The sequence below is a fragment of the Gopherus evgoodei genome, chromosome 4, assembly GCF_007399415.2.
Source record: "Gopherus evgoodei ecotype Sinaloan lineage chromosome 4, rGopEvg1_v1.p, whole genome shotgun sequence".
Lineage (NCBI taxonomy): Eukaryota > Metazoa > Chordata > Testudines > Testudinidae > Gopherus > Gopherus evgoodei.
The window spans coordinates 105,092,012-105,104,050 of NC_044325.1; the positions used below are offsets into that span (position 1 = coordinate 105,092,012).

A 12,039-nucleotide genomic window follows, 5' to 3' on the forward strand; every position below is an offset into this window, starting at 1 on the left:
ATAATTTGAGTATCATGCATGTTGCTTAAGACACTCATGAGGCTGAGTTTTGTTGGGCATTTCTGTTGAGTTAGCTGCTGTTGTAGTTGGATGGTTTTCTCAAGTTCTACCAAAGGTGCCTAGACGAACAGATAGGTACTTCTCTGTATATATTTTTTTGAAAGCTAAAGAAATAAATAACTAAAATATGTGTGTGCATAACATACAACATGCATGAGAAAACTGTGCAATGAAACATATTTACTCCACCCTGAGCCATTTAACTATCCATACCTGGTTTGACACAGATCTGGAAACAAACGTTTTGACACCCAGGGCTGAAAATGTTTCAGCATCCTCTGAGTGGCCAAGAAAAGGCCAGCCAACTAACCGACTAACCAAAACAAAAGAAACAAAAACTGTCAGAGAAATGTGGTGCTCCCTCTACCCCAACTTTGGACGTTAGCACTCTGGGTGACCACTCTAATTGCCTGCCTCTAACACTTGTCCTGCTTTGAAGAGCAAACTTTCCAGTGACTCAACTTCTCTTACACTATTTTTTTCATGTTTACCAATTCTAAGACTGCATCCAATTTTTTAGCCACTAGTCGTAACAGACCCCAGATAATGACGTTCCCCTGTGTGTATATATAAAAGTTTTAAACAACATCAGATTTTCTTCCTTTCCTCTTTAAAAGAAAGTCATAATAATAATGTGTGTGAAAATAGTTTGAATATTATCATTATTATTCTTATTCTGTATCTATATTGTAGTAATGCTCAGAAACCGGAGCCCATTGCTCTAGGCACTGTACATATGTATAATAAGAACTTACAATCCAAGTAAAAAAATGAAGTACAAGTATATATTAACAATAGATTGGGTGGGAGAAGGACAAGGAGGGGGAAGAAGCTCATCATTCTATAAGAATTCCTCCACTTGTAAATAAATTCATGTCAAGGCTGATTCCCCACTCTGGTACTCTGAGTGCAGAAGGTGAGGACCCGCATGGATTTTCAAAATAAATATTGGCCCCTCCAGGTTTGCATTAACTCCCAAGGTTACAGCTTCTCTCTGACCTTGGCTTGGTAAATGCTGCCACCATCCAAATGCCAACCCCTTGGAACCCAGGAAGATGTACTTGGGAATTCCTTCCTGTGGGGTATCCTCAAGCCCTTTCACCCCCCCCACCCATCCCCCAGGGAAGAGTTGAAAAAGAAAACAAAGGAAATTAGCAGTTGCTCCCAGCAAATTAAACAACATGCACAAACCTCTTAGGACACCAAAAATCCAATCCTGTTCTTAAAAAAGGTAAATTTTATTAAAACAAAAAAGAAAGAAAGTACATCTGGAATTTAGGCTTTTGCTAGATTTAAAAAACCCAATTACAAAAATTAAGCATCAAGATAGCTCTCCTGAGGTTCAGCTTAAAGGTTACAAGGAAAACAAAAGCATCTGGGGTTAGCACAGAGGTGTCCACAAGCCAAGGGAAATAAACAGAAATAAACCTAAATCATGTCTTTCTAGACATTCCCTGATTCACTTACCTATCTGGGGTTTCAGTTAAGGAAGTTTACTTCATGAATTGAGGCTTTTTCATACCTGGTTTAGCTTCTTACAGCATTGCTACTCTGTGTCTCTGCTCTCCGGGAAACCACAACACACAGAAAAAGGGAATTTTTTTCCCCAATTTAAAAAGTTCCCGTTGGCTCTTTTGGTCAAGTGTCCACTCCTGTCATTTCACCTGTTGACTTGTTAACCCTTTACAGGCAAAGCAAGTAGAGAACAGCTACTAAGAGGAATTTTTTAGCTAACTGGCTGGCTGGGTGTCCATAAAAGGGAGCTTCCCTCACCCCCATTTATCACAATGCAGTTTAAGGCTTTTATTAAAGGGCAGGAGACAAGGGTAAAATTTTCAAAAGGGCCTAACGGCAGTTTTTCAATGGTATTTAAATCAATGGAAGTTAGGCACCTAATCTGCTTAGATGCTTTTGAAAATCCCCCTAGGTGCATATCCGCATTGGTAGGCACCTAAATAGATTTGGAAATCTGTCTCGTTAGCTTTCAATAAGAATTACATACCTAAATAACTTTTAAAAATGGAAAATGGAACTTGGGTAAAATTTTCAAAAGTACCTAAGGCCTAGAGTCACACGATATAGCCAAGACTGTAACTAACAGTAAGCCCCCTTTTTAATTTACAGAACGTACAGGTATCATAATTGCAAAAAATCTGAATATTCTGTCAAGAAAATGTATATTCCTTCCTCTTTATCTTGGGTGCTTAAATGTTTACCTTAGTTTTCCAATGAAACTCTCTCCACCTCGAGACAGGTCAGTTGGGTCTATAGAGATGAGGTAATTAGAGGTTTTGCTCTTCTTTCGCTTCCTTCCAGCTAATAGAAATACCTAAGGAATGCAGAAAATGTCACATTGTAGAACGTCAAAGAACGTTTAACACCCCATCCTCCCAATAAATGGGCAATGTTCCCGAGGTTTATCATCAGCAGCAGACGCAGTCATCTGAGACTTAGCAAAAATGGGAAAAAACCAGCAAGGCGTAGTAACTGCTTCTTCCTTCAATCCATTATTTATGGTTTAAATAATTAAACCTGATATGCTTTGTTAAATGTTTAATTCTAGCTTATACTGGCTCCTCCAAAGGGAAGTAAAAATAGAAGCCTTTCAGTCTCAAAGGGCAAGGAGCCTCAGTTGCTAACGATTTTCAGCTGCCAAGCACTGACTCTTCTAAGACCAAATAGTAAGATAAAGTATGGGAAAGTAAATGTAATGTGGTGACACATTGCATAGTACTAAACCCTTAGTCAAAAGAAATGTATAATTCTACTGGCTATATAAAAATTCTGAAGACACTTTTAACTGTTTTAAGTTCAGGTGCAACTGGTATGCCATTCAGGTATATTTTATGACCTTTTTACCATCCTCCCTTTCCAAGTGGAGGTAATAGGTAGGGTACATTCCTCGGTCCATTCCCTTCTTGTCTCTTGTGATTCGGCATTTGACGGTGACGCCCTGTGGAGCAGGTCTCACAGCAAACTCCTCCAGGTCATCAACATCTATGACAGGCTCATTTGCGGAAGGGCTGGGAGCTGAGGCTGCCTCCTAGAAGAGTAAGAAAGGTTACCTCATGTTTACTTTACAATTACAAAGGAAAGACTGAAAACACAAGATTTTAAAAAAACACGTCAGCAGCTGCACTGCAGAAACAACTCTTCTTAAAAAATAATAATAATAATGGCAATAACATAGAACATTGCATTCCCCCTGTTCTGGACCCCTTATGCCTCTCGGGCGCTGCAAAGGGGTGGGATTTGGAGGCAACTGCTCAGATGAGAATCCTCCCTCTCAGCTGGTGTAAAGCCATTGGAACAGTCTCCGATGCCAAATGCACTCCTGCATAGGGGACATACTGGAAAAAAGGAGTGGAGTTAGTTGCACCTATAAAGTCAAACTCATAACCAATGCAAGGCAGAATCTGGCTCAATATTTATGGATGAGTCCTTCGCAAAACTCTAGATCTGAATACCCCCATTTCTAAGAAAGTTCATATCTGAAAAAGGTAGGCAATAGGGAGATCACAAAACGGAAAGGTGGGTTGTTTGGGGATGGATTACAGTTGAAGTAGTGGCGTTAAGAATGACTGTACTAGAGAGCTGAGAGCACTTTGGGTACCAGTGGCAGGAGCAGAATGAGAGACTACAGATGGAGATAACAGTGAAGTCAAAATCTCTCTCTCTATCACCAACTCTGATCCAAGATTTTATTTTAACAATTTGATATTTAGTTTACTTATTTTTCTGTCTCTTCATTCAAGTTCAGGTAATATTAGCTATGTGTTTACTTCTGGGAATGTTTGGTTTGACTTTTCAATGAAATTTCAGGTCATTTCACCCATTTCTAGTTTTCGGTTTTCAGGGGACGCTCTCCTGTTCAACCTTTTCATTACTTGCTTCTCTGAATCCTGTGATGTACTACAGCAAACCTACGTCAAGATGCTATATTAAAAAACACCCTTGTTAAAAAATGCTGGCTTTCTGACCTGGAAATGACACAGTTCATATTAATCTACAGGCAACACTTCTGCCTTCTAACCTTGTTTGATTTCTTGCTTGTTGCAGAGCCAGGTCGGGTGTTACTGTTTAACTGGGAGGAACTTGAGCTGTCTTCATCATCCTCATCCTCTTCATCAAAATTCATGCTGCTTGAAATGCCTGGGGAGCAAGCAAACAAGTTTATATGAAATGTGAAAACACTAAAGCTGCATATGCATGCATACAGGGTACAAACAATGATTAATATTTCTCCTACTGTTGCACCTAGAAGCCCCAGGTGAGATTGGGGTCCCAGTGTGCTAGGTCCTGTACAAACACATAGTAAGAGAAAGCTTCTGCCCTGAAGAGCTTTACAATCTAAATACACAAGACATACAAAAGGTGGGAGGAAAGGAAGTGTCATTATCTCCGTTTTACAGAGATTGAGTGATTTACCCAAGAACGCACAAGAAGTGTGTGGCAGAGCCAGGAACTAAATCCAGATCTCCTAGCTGAGTGCTTTAAATACAAGATCATAAAAGCCCCATTCAGATTGGTGAAGGCAACCCTTTGCAGCTGCCCGGGGGTATAAAAAATTGCAAGATATACCACATTATGGTAAGATTTAATATTTAGCTATTCCTAAGGCTCTACTTAATATGTGATATTGCAGAAATTGTGGATTAGGCTTTCACCACAATTTTGATTTTAATTAGCTTACTTTGCACAGTACACAATTTTGCATACATTTTGAAGTTTGCAACACATTTTTTTCACCATTAATACAGTAGAACCCCATTTATCCAAGCTGATAGCAGCTGGGGCTTGGGCTGTCAGCACCTGCGCAAGGCAAGGCTCCCACTGTCAGCCTCATGCATTGATGAGTTTAATATAGTTGCAGCAAAATGTCCTGTTATCAAAAAAACCAAAAAAATTAGCAGGCATAACATAACAAACACTGAGTGTTTGTATTGTTCCGGCAAATTTTTCTTAAACAAATAGGTCTTCCTTGGCTTTTCCAAATTACTGCAATTAATAAATGTCCATTATTTATTTTCTGTGATTTTTCTGTGTCTTGTCCACACTCTGCTGCAATTATTTGACAATCATCCTGCAATTCAAGTAGAGCCTTAGCTATTCCTATATTGTCTCATGGGGAGCAGATCTTAGTGTGAGGAAATAAATAAATAAAATCAAGCTCTGTTTTTATGTATGTTTTTGTATGTAAAAATAAGACCAGAACAGAGGGAATCCCTTAGATTGCTGATCCATTTCACTTTAATACTTATGTGTCAGTTCCACAAGTGCCCCTGCCACACAAACTTTGAGTCTAAAGAAATGGAACTTTGAAGACCAGGTTGGACTTGGCAGCAGAAGGTCTAGGTGGGTGGGGTCTGGGAAGTCTAGCAGGCCTGGTTTTCCAAGGGAGTTTTACGTAAATGAAACCACCTTCCACTTTTGGTCCAAATCTGAAATTACAGCTTGATTACATAATATGTTCCAAAAATATTAGTTATTTTCCATAATTTTGGTGAAGAATTTCCATGATTATTAATTCAAATACAGAAGGGTAAATAGGAAAAGTACTAAACAAAGATCTTTGGAACCAAACAAACAGTAGGGGCAGGGTTAACTTCTTCTGTACTTACCTGGGACATGATCCAGGGCCACAAGACTGGATTGGGAAGTGGAAGTGGACCAGGATGTATTTGCGTGGGGATCTGGGAAAGGAAAAAATCCATGGGCTTGGTTTTGTAAAGCCTCAATCACAGGAACAATCCTTAATGAGAGGATCCCATACATGACTAAGGGCTTGCTGGGTAAAGCCACATTTCTGCTGCCATAACTCTCAGATATTCTCCTTTATAAAAGACATCACTTAAAGACTGAAATTTACCTTAGGCCCATTGAAACCTGGTGTCACCTCCCTTTCAGTATTTTGAATTAAATGAGAATGAGCTGAATTATAAAACTGAGATTACAGAATGGATTATTCATGCTAAATGGTTGCATTGTTAATCTTTCAGCACATTGTGAGTGAGTTCTTCATTGTGAATCTTTGGTCTACTTTTTGATCTTTGACACACCAATATAATTGAGGGGTACACACAGCAAGCAAAGATTGAACCAAACTAGTATATAGACTCAGATATTAGCTGAAATGCTTGTGGCAATATTCTTAGGTTTGAATTTTGACATTGATCAAAATTGTGTTCTGTAGCTTTTATTTAATTTTTTCTTTATTTTATTGCTATTTCCAATTAATTCAAATGCTCATCCTCCCACAAATGCATAGGGGTCAAGTAGATGCATACATATTATTAAGTATCCCTTAGAGATTCAACAGGCATGGTCCCATCATCCACTGCTTTAGTTCTCCCGACTATGGAAACAAACAATACAAAAATAGCGTCAAAAGAGTCTCCAACAATATCCTGTGTATAAGGGAAGTCAGAGCTCATAGATTAATTAGTCATTTGGCCATACCTGTTAGAATTCGAAGACCTGTGCTCACCAACCAACATCACACATGAATAGGAACTATCTGAAGAGTGTGTGATGACATGCCCCTCTCTTCATTCTTTGACTCCCATTGAGAACCTTAAAAGCTATTTAACAAGAGCCAATTTTTCAAACTGGAGACATGGAATTACAGCTGCTTTTCTACAACTGGATATTAAGAACATTAGACTATTTGGAGGGCATAACACTGAGTGATCTGAAGTTAAGCTCCTTAGCTCACGCAGATGACAACAGGAAGACACATTTGAATTAATAATGACATCCTTTGCTACCTTGGAAAATTGGTGTAGTCAACTTGGAGTTACAGTAAATGCCAAAAGATGAAGTGACTGAATCTTGGAAAGGGACAAAAGATAAAGTGCTGAAATGCAGATGCAGCAAAGTCATAGAACAAGCAGAATCTTATGTGTACATAGGAAGCTTGATCAGTGCCCACCATCAAGGATGAGGTTAAAAGGAGATGTGCCTTAGCCACAAGTGCTGCACAGAAACTGATGGAATTATGGACGGTTAAAAACATTACAATTGGTATCAAAGGGAAAATTTATCAAACCAGTGTACTAACAGTATTACTCTATGGCCTGGAAGCAGCTGCATTAAATGAAACAGAGATCAGAAGGCTGGTGGCAGTAGAGATGAAAGAGACCAGGTGTAAAGTGAAATGATTTAAAGATGATTGAAGAGGTTAGGAAGAGAGTAGGATGTCAAATCAGGGTACAGGATTGGCTACAATTGAAAAGATTACAACAAGGAGGATGCTGCAGGTGACAAACAAACGATAGGATGCTAACAAAAACAATGCAAACACAATCAACAACATCAGTCTGACCACCAATTAGACAGGACATTATATGCAGGGACATGATCCGGCTGGATTTAACGGAGGAATAAGTCAAGAACAGGATGAATGGCAATGCTGTACTGTGTTCCCAGTGTCTGCAAAGATGCTCTGGGATGGGGAAAAAAAATGGGCACTGGTGCATAAAAAAAGAAGGGTGCTGAGCACACTACTATGCAGGGCATAAACAGTTATTTTATTTTAGTCTGCATTTACACCCATCGTGCATGAGTCAGATTTTGCTGGTGTAATCACTACCAAATGTTTGCCAATGTTTGACAAACTAGTTTTAAGAATCTTTTGGAAAAACCCTTTGAATGCTTTAAAGAACCTCCTGTTTCAGCTTTGTTCCCAGAAAGCAATTTTGTTTGCTGCTTGAAGTATTACACAAATCTATTCCTTCTCTAAATCTCAAAGCAACAGCAATTTTACCTCCAGCTGGCAATGAAGAATTACAACTATCCAGACTGCTACAGTCACAATGACATTAATGAAACTGATAAATGTGTAACTAAATGTTAGATTTCCATCTGATTTTTGCTAAAACCTGAGGAAGTGTGTCTCTGTCCTTGTGATTCATTCACTGACAAGGAAGGCTCAATGTTAAAAATACTGAAATCAAAAGGCCAAAATATTTCCCACAGGAAGAAAATTATTCTAGTTGTGGCACTTTCCAGCAGATGGGGAAATCAAATAAAACATCTGGCATTTCCTTGCAAGGAGAGTATTGCCTGTGCACTAATGTATTTTATAACTTATCTTCTCCTAACTGAAACAGACATGTTGGATGCTCCCTGCGGAGCAAACAGGCATCTGTTAACATTGGACACACCACAAAGTTCCTGTCAAACAGCAGAATGGGTTCAAATCAGGACTAAGCAATACTAATGACCATCAGCATTGCCCTTACACAGCTTTCCTCTTCCCTGCTCATAAACAAATTGAAGGTGGCTTATGGACAGCTACTCTCAAGGCTCCCACAGGAGCACGGTTCTCTAGATTCATGGTGACGTGGCAGGGAGATGGTCCAGGGCAGAAGCATTGGGCCTGCACCTGAAAGCCTCAGCCTCTAAACAAATGTTCCCATGGTTCTTGGGACATCCAGGGATGAGAAAAGCTAGCTAACAAGCTTTCTTCTCACTTCATAGGATGGCAAACCCCATCATCCAACAGGAATATCCCATGGAACCTCTACTAGTTGAAACCAGCTTATTGAAGCTTTGTAGCCACACAGGGTATGGGGTGATCCACTGACCTTAACAGGAGTAATGAAGCTAAATCTCAGAGCTTTCATTTAAAATATCCCCTGCATAAATTGTTAGGCTACATGTACGGTAAACACCACTGGTGGCAGCGTGTAGGGTTTGTGTACCTATACACAGCCTGCCAAAGGGGAGACAGCAGGGGAAGTCTCCAGCCGCAGGGAGCGGACAGCTTTTTCCTGCTGCCAGTCTTTCCCAGTGGTGGGGAAAGATTCCACAGTGGGGAGATACCCAACTTTCCCTGTTGCTTCCTCCTGACAGAGCCTTCCCCCATTCAGGGAGTCCTTCTTGAGAAGGAGAAAGGCTCCAGCAGCATGGGATACTACACCACTAAAACTAGACAGAGAGGCATGGCTTGGGTGAGCAGAGAGCAAGTAGGGTATGTACTTGCCTATATGCCCACACCCTACAGGCATGCCTTTATTCTACTCACCTAAGCCAGGCCTCATCAGCCATACTGCTATTTAAACCCCTGCTATTTGGGTATGTATACTGAATGGCCCCATAAGAAGCGTTCAGGGTAGACAAACCTTTACTCTCTACCAAGTATGCCAGTTTTAACAGTTTTTAATATCAAAAAAGAGACCAACATAAACAGATGGTTAAGGGTTAACGTCTCTTTTACCTGTAAAGGGTTAAGAAGCTAAGTGAACCTGGCTGACACCTGACCAGAGGACCAATGGGGGGACATGATACTTTCAAATCTTGGTGGAGGGAAGTCTTTGTTTGTGCTGTTTGTTTCGTTCGTTGTTCGCTCCTGGGGCTAAGAGGGACCAGACGTGCACCCCAGGTTTCTCCAATCTTTCTGAAACAGTCTCTCATGTTTCAAAATAGTAAGTACTAGCTAGAAAAGGTGGATTAGTCTTATGTTTGTTTTCTAACTTGTGAATGTGTATTTTCCTGGAAGCATTTTACCTCTGTTTGCTGTAACTTGAATCTCAGGCTGGGGGGTGGGGTGGAAGTCCCTCTAGTCTATATGAGCTGAATACCGTGTAAACATTTACCATCCTGATTTTACAGAAATAATTTTCACTTTTTTTTCTTTCTTTAATTAAAAGCTTTCTTTTTTAAGAACCTGATTGATTTTTTCCCCTTGTTTAAGACCCAAGGGGATTGGGTCTGAACTCACCAGGGATTGGTGGGGGGCAAGGAGGGGGAGAGGAAAGGTTAATTCCTCTCTGTTTTAAGATCCAAGGAGTTTGGATCAGTGCAGCCTCTCAGGGTAACCCAGGGAGGGGAAAGTCTGGGGGGGGGGAAGAAGGGGGGATGGTTTATTTCTCCTGGTTTTAAGACCCAAGGGGTTTGGGTCTTGGGTTCCCCAGGGAAACTTTTGGGGGAACAGAAAGTGTGCCAAACACTATATTTTGGCTGGTGGCAGCGCTATCAGATCTAAGCTAGAAATTAAGCTTAGAAGCGTCCATGCAGGCCCCCACTTTTGAACGCTAAAGTTCAAACTGGGGGGAAAATACCTTGACCTGGTGGCAGCGCTGGGATTTCTAGGACCCAAAAGCCAGTAGGATTTTTTTTTCCCTCTCCTTTCTAGCTGCTTGAAAGCAGGCTAGAGGGGATTGTTTTTAAGAACCATAGCCAGTGAGTTTTTTTCTCTCTTCTTTCTGGCTGTTTGGAAGGCAGCCTGAGGGCAGAGGTGTTAAGTTTTTTAACAAGGGTCTTTGTAAAAGGAGGCTCGAGCTGTGAGCAGCAGACAACCAGCAAAAGGCATTTGCAAGTGAATTGTTGTTTTTCTTTCTAGCTCTCAGGCATAAAAAGTTAGAAAATCTCTGTTAACCAAGCAGTCAGTAAGCTGCAGAGGGGGCAGTCAACACAAGAAAGCAGGAACAATGAGTTCCAAGGAAGCCATTAAACAGGAACTGGCAAAGTTAGAAGCAGCAGAGAGAGACAACGAACATAAGAGACGGATGGAACTAATTAATGCAGAAAAAGCCAAGGAAGAAGCGGCCCACAGAAGAGAAGAACAAGCGAAAAAGGCTGCCCACAGAAGAGAGAGAGAGATTAAACAAAAAGAGTTGGAGATCCAAAGGGAGGCCCACCAGCAGGCCATGGAGTTAGCAAAGGCTAAGCAGAATGACACAGCCAACCCTAACAACCCTTCTCCCAGGTACTGTTCCTCATCCCAGGAAATTTCCCACCTACAAGGCAGGTGATGACACTGAGGCCTTCTCAGAAAATTTTGAAAGGACCTGCCATGGGTATAACACCTCTGCAGACCAGTACATGATAGAGCTAAGGCCACAGCTCAGTGGACCCTTAGCAGAGGTGGCGGCTGAAATACCTAAGGAACACATGAACGATTATGAACTTTTTCAAACCAAGGCCAGAATCAGAATGGGGCTAACACCTGAGCATGCCTGTCAGCGGTTCAAAGCCCTAAGGTGCAAACCAGATGTGTCATTTACTTGACACGCCTGCCACATTGGAAAGAATTGGAATGCCTAGTTATAGCTCTGGATATCAGGAGCAAATGTTAAATCCCTGCCAGAGCTGTCCCTCCTAATGCAAATGGAGCAGTTCTTAGAGGGTGTTCCTAAGGAAATAGAAAGGTACATCCTAGATGGGAAGCCCAAAACTGTAACCGAGGCGGGGGAGATTGGAGCCAGATTGGTGGAAGTGGCAGAAAAGAAAAAAGCTACTATCAAGGGGAGCGAATATCACAGGGGGCAAACAGACAATAAACCCTATCACCGAGGGCAACCCAAGACCTCACCTACAACCCAAGGAAAGCCCCAGACTCCATATTGTCCCACCTCACCAGTCTCCAGCAACCCACCTCGGCCCAGTGATCAGTCAGCTGGGCGATGCTTTAAATGTAATGAACTGGGACATATAAAGGCCAACTGCCCCAAGAACCCCAACCGAGTGCAGTTCATTACACCACCATCACACCAAAGATCCCCAGGCCCAGATGCCTCTCAAATACCCTCGGAGCGAAGGGAAACTTTGAGAGTGGGCGGAAAGAAGGTTATCGCGTGGAGAGACACGGGGAACAAGTGTCAGCTATCCACCAATCCTTAATGGACCCCAAATTCATCAACCCAGAGGCCCATGTGACAATTTACCCATTCATGTCAAAATCTGTAGACTTGCGTACAGCTCAACTGCCTGTCCAGTACAAAGGCTGGTCAGGAAGGTGGACTTTTGCAGTCTATGACAATTATCCCATCCCCATGCTACTGGGGGAAGACTTGGCCAACCAGGTAAAGTGGGCCAAGAGGGTGGGAATGGTTATGCGCAGCCAAGCCAGGCAAGCTTCCAGACCCATCCCTGTTCCTGAACCGTCCACAAGGGCCCCGTCTGTGTTACCAGAGACCCAGACAGAGGTGGTGGACCCGGATCCCCTGCCAACGACTGCAACAGCCACAGTGCATC

General features: G+C 41.7%; 1 protein-coding gene across 5 annotated transcripts in view; it reads right to left on the reverse strand.

Moving 5' to 3' along the window:
• The window catches only part of TUB (TUB bipartite transcription factor), a 296,542-nt gene that overhangs the window by 14,124 nt on the left and 270,379 nt on the right, over positions 1-12,039 (reverse strand). For 3 of the 5 annotated variants that reach the window (XM_030560442.1, XM_030560441.1, XM_030560443.1), the window contains exons 6-9: positions 5,682-5,753; positions 4,094-4,212; positions 2,912-3,103; positions 2,277-2,389 (exon numbers count right to left, since the gene is read on the reverse strand). In XM_030560442.1, the coding sequence (XP_030416302.1) occupies positions 2,277-2,389; positions 2,912-3,103; positions 4,094-4,212; positions 5,682-5,753 (496 nt within the window). The remainder of the gene's footprint in view (positions 1-2,276; positions 2,390-2,911; positions 3,104-4,093; positions 4,213-5,681; positions 5,754-12,039) is intronic. The other 2 variants (XM_030560445.1, XM_030560444.1) reach the window with 1 other exon arrangement.